Genomic DNA, 20,443 nt, shown 5'->3' with positions numbered 1-20,443 from the left:
TAGGAGCTGACAGGGAAAATGCTGGTAAGCTTGAACGAGCAAGACGAACTGGCAACAAATTGACAGAGAACACAGGTATAAGTCCACATCTGTCACATCCTGACCATAGCAAGAGGTTATTTTCTATGGTAGAGTAGGTCAGGGCGTGACAGGGGGTGTTTTGGGTGGTTTTCTATGTTTTCTATTTCTATGTTTTAGGTCTAGTTTTTTAATTTCTATGCTGGGTTTTTTGAGGATGATCTCCAATTGGAGGCAGCTGGTCCTCGTTGTCTCTAATTGGAGATCATATTTAATTAGGCGTTTTTCTTCCTGGGTTTTTGTGGGTTATTACATTTTCAGTAGTGTTTGTTTCTCTCTGCGTCACGGTTTGTTGTTTTGTCAATTTAGTTATTTATGTATTGCAAAGTTTCACGCATTTAATAAAATGTGGGACTACAACCACGCTGCACTTTGGTCCGATCCTTTCGACAGCTGTGACAGAATAACCCACCACAAAAGGACCAAGCAGCATGGTAAGGAATGAAGAGAAGAGATTCTGGACGGTAAAGGACCCGGGAGGCAGGCTGGGGAGTATTGCCGCCCGAGGGAGGAGATTGAGGCAGCTAAAGCAGAGCGGCGTCATTATGAGGCGCTGTACCAACAACGAGGCAAGTACGAGAGACAGCCCCCCAAAGAAATTGGGGGGGGGGGGGCACACGGGGAGATTGGCAGAGTTAGGTTGGAGACCTGAGCCAACTCCCCGTGCTTTCTGTGGGGGGCGAGTGATCGAGCAAGCACCATGTTATGCTGAGATACGCACTGTGTCGCCAGTGTGCAGCTACAGCCTGGTGCGCTCGGTGCAAGCTCCTCACAGGTGCCGTGCTAGAGTTGGCATTGAGCCAGGAAGGAGTATGCCTGCTCAGCGTTCCTGGTCTCCGGTGCGTCTTCTCGGCCCAGGTTATCCTGCGCCAGCTCTACGCACGGTACCCCCAGTTCGCCAACACAAACCTGTGCAACCTGTCACAACGCCTCATGCTTGTCGGGCTACGGAGGTTATCCAGCCAGGACGGGTTGTGCCAGCCATAAGCTCCAGACCTCCAGTGCGTCTCCACGGCCCAGTATACCCTGTGCCTGCTCCGCTCACCCGGCCTCCAGTGACGTTCCCTAGTCCAGAAGTCTCAGCGACGTTCTCTAGTCCGGTGAGACCTATTCCAGCTCCACGAAAGAAGCCTCCAGTGATGATTTATGGTCTGAAGCCTGTAGGGATGATCCATGGCACAAAGCCTCCAGTGATGATTTATGGTCTGAAGCCTGTAGGGATGATCCATGGCACAAAGCCTCCAGTGATGATCCATGGCCCGGAGCCTGTAGGGATGATCCATGGCACGAAGCCTCCAGAGATAATCCATGGCCCGGAGTCTGTAGGGATAATCCATGGCAAGAAACCTGTAGGGATGATCCATGGCCCGGAGCCTGTAGAGATGATCTATGGCACGAAGCCTCCAGTGATAATCCATGGCCCGGAGCCTCCAGTGATGATCCATGGCACAAAGCCTCCAGTGATGATCCATGGCGCGGAACATGTAGTGATGATCCATGGCTCGGAGCCTGCAGCAACGGTCCCCAGTCCAGAACCTCCTGAGACGCTCCCCAGTCCGGAGCCTCCAGCGACGCTCCCCAGTCCGGAGTCTCCACTGACGCTCCCCAGTCCGGAGCCTCCAGCGACGCTCCCAAGTCCGGAGCCTCCAGCAACGCTCCCCAGTCCGGAACCTCCAGCGACGCTCCCCAGTCCGGAGCCTCCAGCGACGCTCCCTAGTACGAAACCTCCAGCGACGGCCTGCAGCCCAGAGCCTCCAGCGGCGGTCTGCAGCCCAGAACCTCCAGTGGCGGCCTGCAGCCCAGAACCTCCAGCAATGATCTACAGTCCGGTTCTTTCGACGACGATCCACGGTCAGGTGGTAATAAAGCAGAAGGATCAGCGGGTGGAGCCGGGAGTACGCCCCGAACCGGAGCCGCCTCCTCTGCTGGAGGTTAAGGTTACGTGGACTGCATTTGAGCCGCCATAGATAGGAGTAACCCACCCACCCACCCACCCAACCCTCCCTTTTGTTTTTGTTTATGTTTTGTTTGGTAGCATTCGGAGTCTGCACCTTTGGGGGGGGGGTACTGTTATGTCTTGACCATAGTAAGAGGTTATTTTCTATGGTAGAGTAGGTTAGGGCGTGACAGGGGGTGTTTTGGGTGGTTTTCTATTTCTATGTTTTAGTTCTAGTTTTTCTATTTCTATGTTGTTTTTTGGGGGTTGATCTCCAATTGGAGGTAGCTGGTCCTCGTTTTCTCTAATTGGAGATCATATTTAAGTAGGTGTCACACCCTGACCTGAGAGAGATGGTTTGTTTCTCTATTTGGTTAGGTCAGGGTGTGGGGTGGGCATTCTATGGTGTCTATTTCTTTGTTTTGAGCCGAGTATGGTTCCTAATCAGAGGCAGCTGTCTATCGTTGTCTCTGATGAGGAATCATACTTAGGCAGCCTTTCCCCACCTGTAGTTGTGGGATCTTATTTTTGTACTGTTTGTTAAGCCTACAAGACGTTATGGTCGTGTTCATTGTTTATTCCTCATGTTTGTAGTGTTCTGAGGTAAATAAATTCAACGATGAACACTTACCATGCTGCGCTTTGGTCCACTCCTTTTGACAGTCGTGACAGTAGGGTTTTTTGTTCCTGGGTTTTTGTGGGTTATTATATTTTGAGTAGTGTTTGTTTCTCTCTGCATCACGGTTTGTTTTGTCAATTTAGTTATTTATGTATTGCAAAGTTTTACGGATTTAATAAAATGTGGAACTACAACCACGCTGCACTTTGGTCCGATCCTTTCGACAGCCGTGACAACATCCCACAGTCCACACCCCCTCAATAAAGATCTGTTGCTCCCCAACCCCCATCACTTATTTGGGACAGGCCAGCTCCAGCTCCAACTTGGTTCACTATAGTACGTCCAACTACATAAAAACAGAGACAATGGAAGGAACCCAAGCCTGCACCACAGTGCCATCTTACCTGGGATGGTCTATTTTCAACACTTTATGCTGCTGTCTCCCAATTGGAATTGCGGCAATAGTTTGCTCATGCAGGGTAAGATATCCAAAATTCAGACTCAAACAATTATTCAACAATTATAAAGGTATTTACAAACGCATCTGCTGATTAACTATTGAATAGCTTGTGTGATTTTTGAGATGGATTCTATGGTTATCTAAGTGAAAGTGGGATAATGCATTGATTATCCCCCATTGTGTGTTTGAAGGCGGATAATGCAAACGCAGTTGGAGAGGCAACAGTGGCTGCAGAGGCGTCCAGGATGGCCAAGATCCTCAATATCGTTGGATTTGTTGTTGGGATTGTGTTGCTCATCATTGTTGTTGCACTGAAACTCACTATTCGGGAGTGAAAAAGGAGAATATGGTTTTGTACCATCTTTTGCCCTTTGCATTCCTTTTTACGACTTCATACAACACACCAGCCCAGAAATACCCTGATGAGGACAAGCTGTGCTCTAACTGAGCCCCAGTGTTAACAAATGCCTTGAAAGCAATTAACTAACCAGCTCTTGCGCTCCATGCTCAGAGACATCTAGGTAGAACTTGACTGTGGATGTTGCAGTTGCTGGTTTGAGAAAATATATGAAGCTTCCTGACTGTCAAATGTAATAATAAACACATGAATCCGCCATAATTCATCGTCTTTGTTTATTTCCTTCCAAGCACTTCTGAGACATAGAATTGTTGATACAAGCAATACAGGCATAACGGTTTACATCAAAAGTACAGACTGATCATTGCAAAAAGTTGATAAATCAGTCTTAGATTTTTGAAACATTTTTAATACTTATCTGTCCTCCTACAGTGTCCTGTGTCAATACTGTGTATACCAATTTTCTAAAACTCAAAACCTCTACTACAATCTAGATTTGAACACCACAATGTTTCAGCCCCACAGCAGCCGCTGCCATTTAAGCAGGGAGGTGGAACTGAAGAAATTCAACCACTGTCAAATTCATACACTCAGCTATGGATACAAGGGTTATCAAAAAGATTGATATGATAGTTTTAAACATACACATTTCTTTAAATTATACAATTAATAACAAAAACTAAGATGACAAAAAAAAGCAAAAACATGGACCATTGCAACCTATATTTTGGATTATGATACTAAGTTCATAAGGCATTTATAAGTTATATTCCTCAAGAACCAATGGGTATTCATTGATATGACCATTGAACAGCAGGAAATATCACAGATTGTGCCTGCAACTGACTACAGCAACTGATGATCCTAAAAATAATCTCAACACACAAAGGGTTGAAGGACACCTCCTGTGCCACCCTCCCAGCATTCTAGTCCCAGTGGGTAAACCTGATTGCAGTGATGTCAGTCTGATCTTTTTTATGACGTCATGGTCAGTTTGTATACAAATTGTAAAATGATAGGTGTGTGTGTGTGCATGAAAAACCTCTCCGTCACACTTCCAAGGAGAAAGTTTTGGTCTTTCATCAGTTGCCAGTTCATACACAACTGTGTTTTTTCCAAGCAGATCAGCCATCCTTAATTGTACTCAGTACTGTATGTGATGGGCTCTCAACATTTTCCACTCCGACGCTTACTAAAATGCTTTCCCAAAATCCGGGGACCCCTAAATCATGTCATAGGCCCCCCTGGTTGAGAATCAGTATTTTCCTCCTGGGCTTTGTGACGCACTTCCATGGTTCGGAGCCCCAAACTCTTCTCTCTCAACAGCCTTTCAACATGGAGGAACACCAAATCCTCCCTGTGCTTCTGCAGGAGTCCCTCCACCTCCTGCTCAAGAAAAAGACACCAAACAGGAATGGAACATGATAATTGCCAAAGACAGTTGTTTTCCATCACCATCGTGTGGAATACTTTAGAAATAAACTCCGCATCACTTTATTTTAAAAGACCAAAATATATGGTTTCTTTATTGTTTCTAGCTATCATAATCGTTGAGGTGAAACGCCAGCAAGACATTGTGCTAATGTCGATTCCCCGGAGAGGAAGAACGTACTTCCTGTGAAAGGAGCCCCCGACTGGGCCTCTGAAGCCCCTCCAGCAGGGAGGTGGGGTGGGAGTCCCATGGCATGGAGCTCTGTGGAGCAGCACATTCCATACCCATTGAGGAACTCCGTAGTCGGGCCTGGAATAGCTCACCCAGACATGCTTGCAGCAGCTAAGAAAGAAAAACAGTAACATATTACATATAATGCTTTATAACTTCTTATACGCACAAATTAGTCTTTAAAAAAGTATTATAACTTGCGGTATCACTTTACTTGACGCACCTTCTTATGAAGACTTAGATATCCTTGTAAACATATTCATACTGTAGGACCTTATAGATGCAGTCATAGAGCATTATGAAACTATGATAAATCTAATTGTCTTGAGTGTGTATAATCCCTCTATAATGTCTTATAATAACCTTATAATGATCATAACATATTATAAGCCTTGTTATAATAGAATGAGGAATTGGCGTGCTCCTGTGGCGGTCGGCGTCATTTAAGATGAGCATGGTCTTATTTCTATTACAGCATATTGGATGACTGTCATTCATATTCCATTCACCCAGCTCAATGTAACATCAATAAGTTTAGGCTACTACATGATGCTCAAATGTTCCCTATACCCATCATGAGGTTGTGTCACGTCCTGACCAGTGAAAAGGGTCATTTGCCATAGTAGTATGGTCAGGGCGTGGCAGGGGGGTTGTTTTGTGTGTTTTGGGGTTTTTGGTTCTAGGGGAATTTGTTCTAGTTTTCTATTTTCTATGTTTCGTTTTCCATGTTTGGCCGAGTATGGTTTCCAATCAGAGGCAGGTGTCTTTCGTTGTCTCTGATTGGAAGCCATACTTAGGCAGCCTGTTTTCCTTTGGGTTTTGTGGGTGGTTGCTTTCTGTTTAGTTTGTTAGCATACCTGACAGAACTGTTTGGCTGTCGTTTGTTTTTTCTTTATTAAGTGTTTTCATTAAAAGTAAAAGATGAGCACTCAACACGCTGCGCCTTGGTCTCTTCAATACGACGCCTGTGACAGGTTGCTTACAACCTAGCCTATAAATTAAAGTTTACAACGTAGGTGGACAGGTCTGGATAAATTTGAGTAACCAAGGTGACAGACATTGACACATTCAGTACTGCATTGCACACTCTTGCCTGCATCTACAGTAGGCGATCTAGGATGTAATTATTAGTCCAACAGTTGCAAACAAGAGTTTCTATTGGACAAATGTAGGTATTTTTAATCCCTGTTTTTTTCTGTTTGCTTCCGTTTAAGAAACATTTTTTCAACAGAATCGGTGGAATGAATACACCCTTAATCACATGCAAACACAGTTCACTTTCATAGCAGCCACACACAACAATAAAGGGGTTCATGCTGTTTGTATTCGTTCTCGCATCTACATGCTCCCCTCCTTCCACCTTTTCCCCTTCGCTTGTGAACTTCAGTGCACAACACATCAGCTTTCAGTGACCAAGCGAAAAAACCTTTCGAAGCCAAACCTTCATATCATAACCGTTAACCGCAAAACACAGCCCACATCGTTGTCACCATATTAACATCATTGTCAACATAGCTAGCTACTAGAACTAATGCATTAGTAAACCTGTTACAATCATGCAGTACAGTGTACAGCCAGCAGTTTAGCAGCTACACCGGTGGGCCAATGTGGCAATAAATTAATAATCATCTCATATTGCTCAAATAAACAGCATACCTGCTTTCAAAAAACAGATAAAGCAACACCTCACAGCACAACGCCTCTCCCCTATTTGACCTAGATAGCTTGTGTGTATGCATTGATATGTAGGCTATGTGCTGTGATAGAAAAATTACTTATTTACCTGGTTTGTTTATATTAATAGTTAGCAATTAATACTTAACAAACAGGACATTTCTGTTCTGTTTAATTCTGTGTTTTCATGTGCTCCACTCTAGATCCCTGCTGCTAATCTGGGCGTATGGTCACTGGAGATGGCTTGAGCTGACAAATGAGTTAAAGACTGCATTACATAGACAAGAATGTGTTTTACTAGAGATAGCTTAGGAGTAGAACAATCCTTCATTGTCTCAAAATCAAACAGCTCTCCAAACAGGTCAGGGACAAAGTTGTGGAGAAGTACAGATCACAGTTGGGTGATAAAAAAATATCAGAAACTGAACATCACACAGAGAACCATTAAATCCATTATTAAAAATGGAAAGAATATGTCACCACAACAAACATGCCAAGAGAGGGCCACCCACTAAAACTCAAGGACCAGGCAAGGAGGGCATTAACCAGAGAGGCAACAAAGAGACCAAAGATAACCCTGAAGGAGCTGCAAAGCTCCACAGCGGAGATTGAAGTATCTGTCCATAGAACTGCTTTAAGCCGTACACTCCACAGAGCTGGGCTTTACGGAAGAGGGACCAGAAAAAAGCCATTGCTTAAATAAATAAATAAGCAAACACATTTGGTGTTCACCAAAAGGCATGTGGGAGACTCCCCAAACATATGGAAGAAGGTACTCTGGTTAGATGAGACTAAAATTGAGCTTTTTGGCCATCAAGGAAAATGCTATATCTGGCGCAAACCCAACACTTCTCATCACCCCGAGAACAACATCCCCACAGTGAAGCATGGTGGTGGCAGGATCATGCTGTGGGTATGTTTTTCATCGGCAGGGACTGAGAAACTGGTCAGAATTGAAGGAATGATCGATGGCGCTAATACAGGGAAATTCTTGAGGGAAACCTGTTTCAGTCTTCCAGAGATTTGAGACTGAAGTTCACCTTCCAGCAGGACAATGACCCTGAGCATACTGTTAAAGCAACACTCGATTGGTTTAAGGGGAAACATTTAAATGTCTTGGAATGGCCTAGTCAAAGCCCAGACCTCAATCCAATTGAGAATCTGTGGTATGACTTAAAGATGTCTGTACACCAGCGGAACCCATCCAACTTGAAAGAGCTGGAGCAGTTTTGCCTTTAAGAATGGGCAAAAATACCAGTGACTAGATGTGCCAAGTGTAACCGATGTGAAATGGCTAGTTAGTTAGCGGTGGTGCGCGCTAATAGCATTTCAATCAGTGACGTCACTCGCTCTGAGACTTGAAGTAGGGTTTCCCCTTGCGTTGCAAGGGCCGCGGCTTTTGTGGCGCGATGGGTAACGATGCTTCATGGGTGTCAGTTGTTGATGTGTGCAAGGGTCCCTGGTTCAAGCCCAGGTTGGGGCGAAGAGAGGGACGGAACCTACACTGTTACATTGATGCTGTTGACCTGGATCATTGGTTGCTGCGGAAAAGGAGGAGGTCAAAAGGGGGGTGAGTGTAACCGATGTGAAATGGCTAGTTAGTTAGCGGTGGTGCGCGCTAATAGCATTTCAATCAGGGACATCACTCGCTCTGAGACTTGAAGTAGGGTTTCCCCTTGCGTTGCAAGGGCCGCGGCTTTTGTGGCACGATGGGTAACGATGCTTCGTGGGTGTCAGTTGTTGATGTGTGCAAGGGTCCCTGGTTCGAGCCCAGGTTGGGGTGAAGAGAGGGACGGAACCTACACTGTTACACAAGCTTATAGAGACATACACAAAGAGACTGTAATTGCTGCAAAAGAATACATTTACATATATACGTCATTTAGCAGACGCTCTTATCCAGAGCGACTTATAAATTGGTGCATTCACCTTATGATATCCAGTGGAACAACCACTTTACAATAGTACATCTATATCTTTTTTGGGGGGAGGGTAGGGGGGGTTAGAAGGATTACTTAATCCTATCCCAGGTATTTAAAGAGGTGGGGTTTCAGGCGTCTCCGGAAGGTGGTGATTGACTCCGCTGTCCTGGCGTCGTGAGGGAGCTTGTTCCACCATTGGGGTGCCAGAGCAGCGAACAGTTTTGACTGGGCTGAGCGGGAATTGTGCTTCCGCAGAGGTAGGGAGGCGAGCAGGCCAGAGGTGGATGAACGCAGTGCCCTTCTTTGGGTGTAGGGACTGATCAGAGCCTGAAGGTACGGAGGTGCCGTTCCCCTCACAGCTCCGTAGGCAAGCACCATGGTCTTGTAGCATATGCGAGCTTCAACTGGAAGCCAGTGGAGTGTGCGGAGGAGCGGGGTGATGAATAGTTATGCACGCTCAAGTTCAGTTTTTTGTCTTATTTCTTGTTTGTTTCACAATAAAAAATATTTTGCATCTTCAAAATGGTAGGCATGTTGTGTAAATCAAATGATACAAACCGCCAAAAAAATCTATTTTAAGTCCAGGTTGTAAGGCAACAAAATAGGAAAAATGTGAAGGAAGGTGAATACTTTCGCAAGCCACTGTATATATAGTACTCTGCATTTGTGTAAAGGTTAGGTTACTTGGTCCAACACTCAAGGGTGGGGTGGTCGACCAGCCTCATTATTGCAATAATTAATCAATATTAAATAAGATTAAATAAGAAATGACCAAGTCTCTCGCAGTACTGATTTTCCACAACAGTGTGGAAAATTCACGCGCACCATAATACTAGAGTCCTTCTGAGTGACACTTAGAAAGAATATGAATACTTCTTAATTTAAAAAAAAACATTGAACAATTTCTAGACTGTTGACATCTAGTGGAAGCCATAGGAATCTGGGTCCTAATAATTCGGCTTTCCCATAGAAAAGCATTGGAAAGTCAATTGCCTTAAAAAACTTTTTCCTGGATGGATTGTCCTCAGGGTTTCGCCTGCCGAATCTGTTCTGTTATACTCACAGACATTATTTTAACAGTTTTAGAAACTTTAGAGTGTTTTCTATCCAATACTACCATATGCATATCCTAGCTTCTGGGCTTGAGTAACAGGCAGTTTACTTTGGGCATCTCAGTCATCCAAACTTCCGAATACTGCCCCCTATCCCAAAAAGTAAAAAATGTATGTAGTTCTGTCTTTGAGCTGTTCTTATCTATTGATGTTCTGTATTATGTCATTCTGTATTATGTTTCATGTTTTGTGTGGATCCCAGGAAAAGTAGCTGCTGCTTTTGCAACAGCTAATGGGGATCCTAATAAAATACCAAATAACAAATAAAACCAAAAGCTTACCTTGGCTTGGAAGAGTTCCAGTGTTGAATAGCCATAACCAGCTAGCTAACATAGCATCCCTCTCTGTTTGAGCCAGTTTGAGCCAGGTGTTTGAGTTGGCTAAACTAGCTGCATTCACTAGCCAAGTAAGTGAAAGTGAAAAGAAATCTCTCTCTCTCTCGCTTCTTTAATTAATTAAACTGTTCAACTATTGTCTTTCTCTCTCTTTGAGTCAGCTACTCACCACAATTTATGCACTGCAGTGCTAGCTAGCTGTAGCTTATGCTTTCAGTACTAGATTCATTCTCTGATCCTTTGATTTGGTGGACAACATGTCAGTTCATGTTGCAAGAGCTCTGATAGGTTGGAGGACGTCCTCCGGAAGTTGTCATAATTACTGTGCGAGTCTATGGAAGGGAGTGAGAACCACAAGCCTCTAAGGTTTTGTATTGAAGTCAATGTACCCACCAAGAGGAGAACGGAAAGCAATTGTATCCAGCTACACCATTGTGCTACCCTACAGTACTGGTGAGGCTACTGTAGACCTTCATTGCAAAACAATGTGTTTTAATAAATTATTTAGTGACGTGAATATATTTAGTATGTTTTATATAAAAAGGATAACTTTAGAGCCTCCACTGGCGTGCTTAACTCAAGAGTTTATAGTAACAAAAAGTATTTGAGTGCCAGGTTCAAAAGGCATATATACTGGGGAAAAGGGAAAACCCACAATCACTGAAACATTCTTCAAGTTTAAATGTGTTTTTAAGCAGCAGAGGTCAGAGCAAACGGACATGTTTTGGCGACAGCCTTCATCAGCATTTGGAGAACAATAGGCATTTACCCACAGCCTTCAGAAAGTATTCACACCCCTTGACTTTTTCAACATTTTGTTGTGTTACAGCCTGAATTTTAAATTGATTCATTTGAGATTATGGGTCACTAACCTACACTCCATAATGTCAAATATTAATTATGTTTTTTGAAATGCTTACAAATTAAGAAGAACAATTAAAAGCTGAAATGTCTTGAGTCAATAAGTATTCAACCCCTTTGTTATGGCAAGTGTCATGACTCTTCTGTGAAGATCTGAAGGATCGGTTTACAGTGGGTCTGCTCTTCAGCGCCTTCTCTCTCCGGCAGAGGGGGAGAAAGGGGTGAAGTTGGCAATTTTATGATGGTTGTAAATACCAGCAGGAACTCGCTTTCTCCCACCCAATGAAAAGGGAAGTTAAAAATCCCTTTGTTACAACAGAGAGAGATTTTGTAGTACTGTGACATCCAGGTATGGATAATTAAACAATATGTCTGTAATCCAAACAGTTGGAAGAGTCCGTGGGTACTTAAAGAACAATTATGTCAGATCAGTTGTTGTTTTGGGATCTCATTAAGGCCGGTATAACAATGTCACTGTATCTCTGAATGTGTACATTTCACAGTTGTCAGGTTCACAGCTAAATGTTCAGGAACTTATATAATTAAATATGAAGCTATTTGTGAGATGTAATGTGATGTTAGCCTTCTAAATGAGAGAATTGTTTTTCATTTGAAGTCTTAACCAGTCAGTCAGTGACCACACCCACGTGAACACAGACATTATGTTAACGTCATGGAACGACCCCTTTTTCCAGAATGCATACCCCCCCCCATCGTGACCCAATTCACATTAGACCATAAAGCTGTGGCTACATGTTGAAATGGTTGGCAATTTAAATACAGACCAGTTACGTGCAGTGCCAGCTGTACACGTTGAAATGGTTAAGAAAACTACAAGACTACACATTCACAGTCTGCAGCTGTGCATGTACAATAGTCTAGTAAACTCGACCGAAAACGAGAGACAAAGAACAATTTGCTCTCACCACTCTATTCTAACGAACAGAACCCGCTGAACAAGCTACAACTACGAAAGACTTCGAGACTTCTGTCGAATTACTCCCCAGACAGACCGCCGATTTCAACAAAAAGACAACAAAGACATACAAGCGTAAATATGTGTTGCATTTCAAAATCCGAATGAGCGGTTGTTAGGGTGCTAAATATCCATATTTACGGTGGGCGTATTTTCACATGTACGTACAATAAGCCCACTCTGTCTCTCCCACTCTGTCTCTCCCACTCTGTCTCTCCCACTCTGTCTTTCCCACTCTGTCTCTCCCACTCTGTCTCTCCCACTCTGTCTTTCCCGCTCTGTCTCTCCCACTCTGTCTCTCCCGCTCTGTCTTTCCCGCTCTGTCTCTCCCGCTCTTTATCTGTCCACACCCCTTTCCATTGTCTACCAAGGCATCATATCGGGTTAGTCCACCAGGGATCCTGTTTGTGTGTTTATGTAATTCTGTGTGATTATTTTGTTAGTTAGTAAATAAATAAGCCAATTTGTATATCGCTGATTCATAATTTATGCTACAGTTCGTGCAGATATCCAAGAGTTTTGCGACATTCAGAATGAGACTGATAGAAGGTAACAATTCATGAATGACTGTTTGATGACTGAAATGTAAGAGATCTTTATATCTTTAAGAGTTAATTCGGAAAACGGTAACTCGTTAAATAAACTTTTTCCGTGATGCCCCAAGATTGCTAATGAGTTAATTGTTACAGGATTAATTGAATCATTGTAATAATTACACATAGTTAATTGATTTGATCAAATAATCGTCATCGCATAATGATTATAAAGACACAAGCCTAAATAAGTTCAGGAGTAACAATTTGCTTAACAAGTCACATAATAAGTTTCATGGACTCACACTGTGTGCAATAATAGTGTCCTGAATGACTACCTCATCTCTGTAACACACAAATAAAATTATCTGTAAGGTCCCTCAAGCGAGCAGTGATTTTGAAGCACAGCTTGAACCACAAAGAACAGGGAGGTTTTCCAATGCCTTGCAAAGAAGGACACCTATTGATAAAATAATTACACTTTGGATGGTGTATCAATACACCCAGTCACTACAACGATACAGGTGTCCTTTGTAACTCAGTTGCCGGAGAGGAAGGGGATTTCACCATGAAGCCAATGGTGACTTTCAAAAAAAAGAGTTTAATGGCTGTGATATGGGAAAACTGAGGATGGATCAACAACATTGTAGTTACTCCACAATACTAACCTAAATGGCAGTTCATTTCGCAAGGAAGCCTGTACAGAATGAAAATATTTCAAAACTAGCATCTTGTTTGCAATAATGCACTAAAGTAAACCTGCAAAAAAAATCCAGAATACAAAGCATTATCTTTGGGGCAAATCCAACACAACACATCACTGAGTACCACTATTCATACTATCAAGAATAGTGATGGCTGCATCATGTTATGGGTATGCTTGTTATCGGCAAGGACTATGGAGTTTTCTGGGGATAAAAATAAACGTAATAGAGCTAAGCACAGTCAAATTCTTAGAGGACAACTTGGTTCAGTTTGCTTTCCAACTGACACTGGGAGACAAATTCACCTTTCAGCAGGACAATAACCTAAAACACAAGATCAAATATATATTGGAGTTGCATACCAAGACCATGTTGAATGTTCCTGAGTGGCTTAGTTACAGTTTTGAATTAAATCCACTTTGGCAAGACTTGAAAATGGCTATCTAGCAATGATCAACAACCAACTTGACAGAGCTTGAAGAATTTAAAAAATAATAATGTACAAAAATAGTGTACAATCCAGGTGTGCAAAGCTCTTAGAGAGTTACCCAGAAAGATTCACAGCTGTAATCACTGCCAAAGGTGTTTCTAACATGTCATGACATGTGAATACTTATGTCAATTAGATATTTCTGTGTTTTATTTTCAATACATTTTCAAAAATGTTTAAACACATGTTTTCACTTTGTCATAATGGGGTATTGTGTGTTGATGGGTGAGATTTTTTTTATTGAATCCATTTTGAATTCAGGCTGTAACACAATAAAATGTGGAATAAGTGAAGGGGTATGAATACTTTCTGAAGGCACCGTAGATGACGTCACAATGTAGTACTGCTTCTTTCTTTTTCACAATCCTTATTTACACAAATAATTTATATACTGTTTTGTATATTGTTTTACTTGTTTTTTTACAAAAAAAGAAATGCACACCTGTTGCTCACAGGAAGTAACCTAACAGAAATGTTTCATTCAGGCCTCTAGGGCTCTGTTTGTAGTGCACGGATATAATATGCCTCTCTGCAACAGCAATTTCTCTCTATCACCTCCTCTCTTAGGTGGCTGTACAACTTCTATGCCAAAAAAAACTTAGTTGGCACACATAATGTCCCACAGCATTAACACTAGAACCCACCCAGCCTGGAAACGTCTTTCTAAAATCTAAGGATCCAAATCACGTTCTGCGCATATGTTATTTTACACACACATTCAAATATCGCTCTTTACTCACCCTCTTCTGAACCCTCAACCAATTTGATCAATATGATGATGTAGCCTATGTCTGTGCCTCATATTTCTGAACAGCTGCGATTTGAATGAACATTAAAAAAATATATATGAAGGCTACGACTATGTCTGTGGTAACGGATAACGCCGTAGGCACAAGCAAGACGCAGTCTACACATTGTGTTGGGGCAAAACAATTAGTGTTTTGTGTGATGATTATGGTGCGATATAGCCTCCTGTTTAGCCAATGTTTGCAATGATGAAGAAAAAAATAACATTACATCGTTGTTGATTGCCTGTCTGTGTCTTGCTTGTTTGATATGCTGTGCAGGCTACATACTGTAGCTGCATCTAAATACCTGCGTGTAACTCCCTTCCTGAAAAAATAACATAAAATTGCTAGACAACCTCTTTATGTTGTGCTTATGTTTGCAATAGCCTACTTTTACAACAGACAGAGAACTAAGTTTGTTCGAAATGTAACTGTCGTTGTGGACTATTTGTATAATTGCTTTAAGAGAGAGTGGCCTTGCCTGTCTTCCCTGACTATTTAAGGAACCTTACTTGGCCCCAGTCTTAGTGTGTCATCTATAGTTTGAAAGGTGATGAACTCTTACAAGAGCAGCAAGTATATTTTTTGATTCAATAAGTAGCAGTTGGTGTTGTTAGGCCCATTGAAATTAAGTGCTGTCTTTTCCCTAGTAGCCTAGTTAATCACTGCTGTTTGAACTGTCTGATTGCTCAGTAACTGTGATTGTCATTGTGGCCTTGGATTAGTTTCAGGCCAATTTGTGTATGCCAATTTTCTGTGTCCTGGCACCCCAATGGTGGAACAAGCTCCCACTAAAGTCAGGACAGCGGAGTCCCTGCCCATCTTTCGAAGATGTCTGAAACCCTACCTCTTTGAAGAGTATCTTAACTCTCACGCGCCCCCAACGCTGAATAAAACATACAGCGTGGGTTGCTCACAATGGCAATCCCAAACAAACAAATGGACAAAGAATTTAGATGAGCTGGAGTCGGATGGAGATCGGATATTGAGCTTGAAAGCAGCATTGCTGATGAAGAGTCTTCACCTGATTCTGATGTTGACTTCAAGCCTCCGCCTCCGGTACCTGAGTTTTGCCAACTGAGACGGTAATCCCAACTGCCACGGTGGAAACAGAAGTCTGGGAGGGATGGCATGGTTTGGGTAGAAAGAGTGACCAGAACGCAACAGGAAGGCGGCTTTTCCGGAATATTCTCACAGAGAGAGCAGGCTCTACACCTCACGCAAAGAGACAAATTGCCAGCGCACTCCACAGATGTCTTTGCTTATGTGACATTCAGATGTTGTAGCACATCAGAGATTGCACTGTCACTCATGCGCACAGGAAAGTAAACAGTATGTGGGTGGGACATGCCTTTATTGCACTCTTGTATATCTGTGGGGCATACGGCGGAAAAAGCAGGGCTGTGGAGTCATTTTTGTCTGATAGGTGTGCAACCGCTTCAGAAGCCCTGTTTATACCTGGTCCTAACCTGCTTCCTTTGCCCTGTTCTTGTCCACATTCTGATTGTGCCCAGAATTTTTGACAGGTGTAGACGATTAAAAGACACATTGTGATCTGATTGTGATCAGATCTTACTGACCACCTACAGAGGTAGTCAGGGATGCATTGTGCCCAGAAGTTTGGACAGGTGTAGACAATTAAAAGACAAATTGTGATCTGATCTTCCTGACCACCTCCAGAGGTAGTCAGGGATGCATTGTGTCTGGATATCTTACAAGTGTACATGGATCTGGACAGTGAAACCATGTAAATCATAATTATCCTGCCCTCCAAATGAAATCACAGGTGGCACCATTGACTTATGGCATCAATATTTGTCTTAAAATACATTGATGAATATGCATCCCATGGAAAATGGCGCCGACAGAGATGGTCACCTCACTTCAGGTCCTTAGAAAACTATGCAGTTATTTGTTTTTTATGTATTATTTCTAACATTGTTAACCCAGAAAATCTCAAGTGTTATTACATTCAGGGATATAAAAGCGAACTTACCATCATTACGACCAGGAATGCGTCTTTCCCGAAGCAGATCCTTTGTTCGGACCTCCACCCTGGTCATGCGATCTTATCCCAGAGGCCGACCCAAAACAACGCAGTCGCCGCAGGAGAGGCAGACGGAGCGGCCTACTGGTCTGACTCAGAAGGCGAGCACACCATCCACCACTTCCGAGCATATTACTCGCCAATGTCCTGTTCTCTAGATATCAAGGTGGACGAAATTAGGACACAAGTTGCCTCCCAGAGAGACATCAGAGATTGTAACATTCTCTGTTTCACGGAAACATGGCTCACTTGGGATATGTTGTTAGAGTCGGAACAGCCACCCGGTTTCTTCATGCATCGCGCTGACAGAAACAAACATCTATCTGGTAAGAAGAAGTGCAGGGTGTATGCCTTATGATTAACGACTCAAAGTGTAATCACAACAACATACAGGAACTCAAGTCCTTTTGTTCACCTGACCTAGAATTCCTTACAATCAAATGCCGTCCGCATTATCTTCCAAGAGATCTCCCTTCGATTATAGTCACAGCCGTGTATACCCCCCCCCCCCCCCCCCCATCCTGAGGCTGCATAAATTGTAGATGGGGATTTTAACAAAGCTAACCTAAGAACAATACTTCCTAAATTCTATCAGCATATCGAATGCGCGACACGAGCTGGTAGTATTCTGGATCATTGCCACTCAAACTTCCGCGATGCATACAAAACAGTCCCCCGCCCTGCCTTCGGCAAGTCTGACCATGACTCCATTTTGTTGCTCCCAGCCTATAGACAGTAACTAAAACAAGAAACGCCCGTGCTCAGGTCAATACAACGCTGGTCTGACCAATCGGATTCCACGCTTCAAGATTGCTTCGATCACGTGGACTGGGATATGTTCCGGATAGCCGCAGACAACAACATTGAGGAATACGCTGACTCGGTGAGCGAGTTTATTAGCAAGTGATGTCGTACCCTCTGTGACTATTAAAACCTTCCCTAACCAGAAACCGTAGATTGATGGCAGCATTTGCACAAAACTGAAAGCGCAAACCACCGCTTTTAATCATGGCAGGTGACCAGAAACATGACCTGAATACAAGCAGTGCAGCTATTCCCTCCGCAAGGCAATCAAACAAGCAAAGGGTCAGTATAGAGACAATATACAGTCACAATTCAACGGCTCAAACACGAGACGTATGTGGCAGGGTCTACAATCAATCCCAGACAAATTAAACAACTTCTTTGCTCACTTTGAGGACAATACAGTGCCACTGACACGGCCCGCTACCAAAGCCTGTGGGCTCTCGTTCTCCGTGGCCAACATGAGTAAAACATTTAAATCGTGTTAGGTCCCGTGTGGCTCAGTTGGTAGAGCACGGTGTTTGCAACGCCAGGGTTGTGGGTTCGATTCCCACGGGGGACCAGTACAAAAAATAAAAAATGTATGCATTCACTACTGTAAGTCGCTTTGGATAAGAGTGTCTGCTAAATGACTAAAATGTAAAAATAAATTGTTAAACCCCGTAAGACTGCCGGCCCAGATGGCATCCCTAGCTGCGTCCTGGCTGGTGTGTTGATGGACATATTCAACCTATCCCAGTCTGATGTCCCCAAGAAAGCTAAGGTTACTAAACTAAATGACTATTGCCCCATTGCACTCAATTCTGTCATCAATTCTGCTTTGAGAGACTAGTCAAGGATCATATCACCTCCATCTTACCTGATACCCTAGACGCACTCCAATTGCTTACCGCTCCAATAGGTCCACTGATGATGCAATTGCCATCATACTGCACACTGCCCTATCCCATCTGGACAAGAGGAATACCTATGTAAGAATGCTGTTTATTGACTACAGCTCAGCATTTAACACCATAGTACCCTCCAGACTCGTCATTAAGCTCGAGACCCTGGGTCTTGACCCCGCCCTGTGCAACTGGGTCCTGGACTTTCTGACGTGTCACTTTAAATAACGCCACTTTAATAATGTTCACATATCCTACATCACTCATCTCATATGTATATACTGTATTCTACACCATCTACTGCATCTTGCCTATAACGCATACCATCGCTCATCCATATATTCATATGTACATATTCATATTCATCCCTTTACATGTCTGTATTTGTGTGTGTAAGGTAGTTGTTGTGAATTTGTTAGATTACTTGTTAGATATTACTGCATAGTCGGAACTAGAAGCACAAGCATTTCGCAACACTCGCATTAACATCTGCTAACCCTGTGTATGTGACCAATAAAATTTGATTTGAATATTATTTTGAAAAACTATATCTGTCAAATGATTTGCATACAGGGAAATTTGATCACAGTGCGGACACGGTGGATGGGTAAGAGACATTTTAATACCATGTGTAGATGCAACGGTTTATACGTGGGCACAATCAGAATATGGACAAGATCAGGACAAAGGACGCATGCTAGCCGCAGGTATAAACGGGACTAGAGAGATTATTCTAGTTTTGATGACAAGGAGACAAGACCAATATGTGTGCAGACAGACAGGTTCGCCGCTCTCAGACATCTGGACAAGTTCTGTAAAGAATTGCATTACTTGTTACAAGCCAGGAGAGAACATAACTGTTGATGAGCAACTGTTCCCAACCAAAGCTTGTGCCGTTTTACCCAATACATGGCCAACAAACCAGACAAATGTGTATTTAAGTTATGGTTATGCCAAAACCAAGTACTTGCTCAATGGCTTTCCATATCTGGGGAAAGATTAAACCAGGCCAGCGGGTGAGCGACGGTCTGAGACTGTGGTTTTGAGACTTGTGGAGCCTTACATAGGCAAAGGCAGAAATGTGTCTATGGACAACTTCTTTACATCAATTTCCCTGGCAGCCAAGTTGATTCATAAAGAAGACCTGCTCGGAAGAGTGAACAAACAGATGGGAGCTGCATGGTCCTCAGCACCATGCATCCCACTGTTGCCATTGGCATTGACCAGAAGAAGAAACCGGAGACGGTGACAGATTACAATCGCACAAAGGTAGACTATATGACCAAAATCCCAAATCATGGGCATTAATAGGGAGTTGATTCCCTTTGCTACTATATCAGCCACCACTGTTCTGGGAAGGCTTTCCCCTACATGTTGGAACATTACTGCGGGGACTTGCTTCCATTCAGCCACAAGAGCATTAGTGAGGTCGGGCACTGATGTTGGACGATTAGGCCTGGTTTACATTCGGCTTGCCAATTCATCCTACAGGTGGGGTTGAGGTCAAGGCTCTGTGCAGGCCAGTCAAGTTCTTACACACCGATCTTTACAAACCATTTCTGTATGGACCTCGCTTTGTGCACGGGGGAATTGTCATGCTGAAACAGTAAAGGGCCTTCCCCAAACTGTTGCCACAAAGTTGGAAGCACAGAATCGTCTAGAATGTCATTGTATGCTGTAGCATTAAGATTGCCCTTCACTGACACTAAGGGATCTAGCCCGAACCATGAAAAACAGCTGCAGACCATTATTCCTCCTCCACCAAACTTTACAGTTGGCGCTATGCATTGGGGCATCCGCCAAACCCAGATTCATCTGTCGGACTGCCAGATGGTGAAGCGTGATTCCATTCTCGAGAGAACACCTTTTAACTGCTCCAGAGTCCAATAGCGAAGAGATTTACACCACTCCATTGCTCATGGTGATCATAGGCTTGTGTAAAGCTGCTCGGCCATGGAAGTCCCTTTCATGAAGCTCCCGACTAACAGTTCTTGTGCTGATGTTGCTTTCAGAGGCAGTTTGGAACTTGGTAGTGAGTGTTGCAACCGAGGACAGACTATTTTTACACTCTGCATTCCTGTTCTGTGAGCTTGTGTGGCCTACCACTTTGCGGCTGTGCCGGTGTTACTCCTAGACGTTTCCACGTCACAATAACAGCACTTCTAGTTGACCGGGGCAGCCCAAGCAGGGCAGAAATTT

The 20,443-nt window shown here is 43.3% G+C and overlaps 1 protein-coding gene across 1 annotated transcript in view; it reads right to left on the bottom strand.

The window, feature by feature from the left end:
• Positions 1-3,709: 3,709 nt before the first annotated feature.
• The window catches only part of si:dkey-103g5.4 (uncharacterized), a 53,028-nt gene continuing 36,294 nt past the window's right edge, over positions 3,710-20,443 (bottom strand). The window contains exons 32-33 of the mRNA XM_029714441.1: positions 5,064-5,225; positions 3,710-4,837 (exon numbers count right to left, since the gene is read on the bottom strand). Of these exons, the coding sequence (XP_029570301.1) occupies positions 4,679-4,837; positions 5,064-5,225 (321 nt within the window). The 3' untranslated portion in view covers positions 3,710-4,678. The remainder of the gene's footprint in view (positions 4,838-5,063; positions 5,226-20,443) is intronic.

The sequence above is a fragment of the Salmo trutta genome, chromosome 26 (genome assembly GCF_901001165.1).
Source record: "Salmo trutta chromosome 26, fSalTru1.1, whole genome shotgun sequence".
NCBI lineage: Eukaryota > Metazoa > Chordata > Actinopteri > Salmoniformes > Salmonidae > Salmo > Salmo trutta.
The sequence above is the reverse complement of the archived record's forward strand: the minus strand, read 5'-3'. Positions and strand labels throughout refer to the sequence as shown.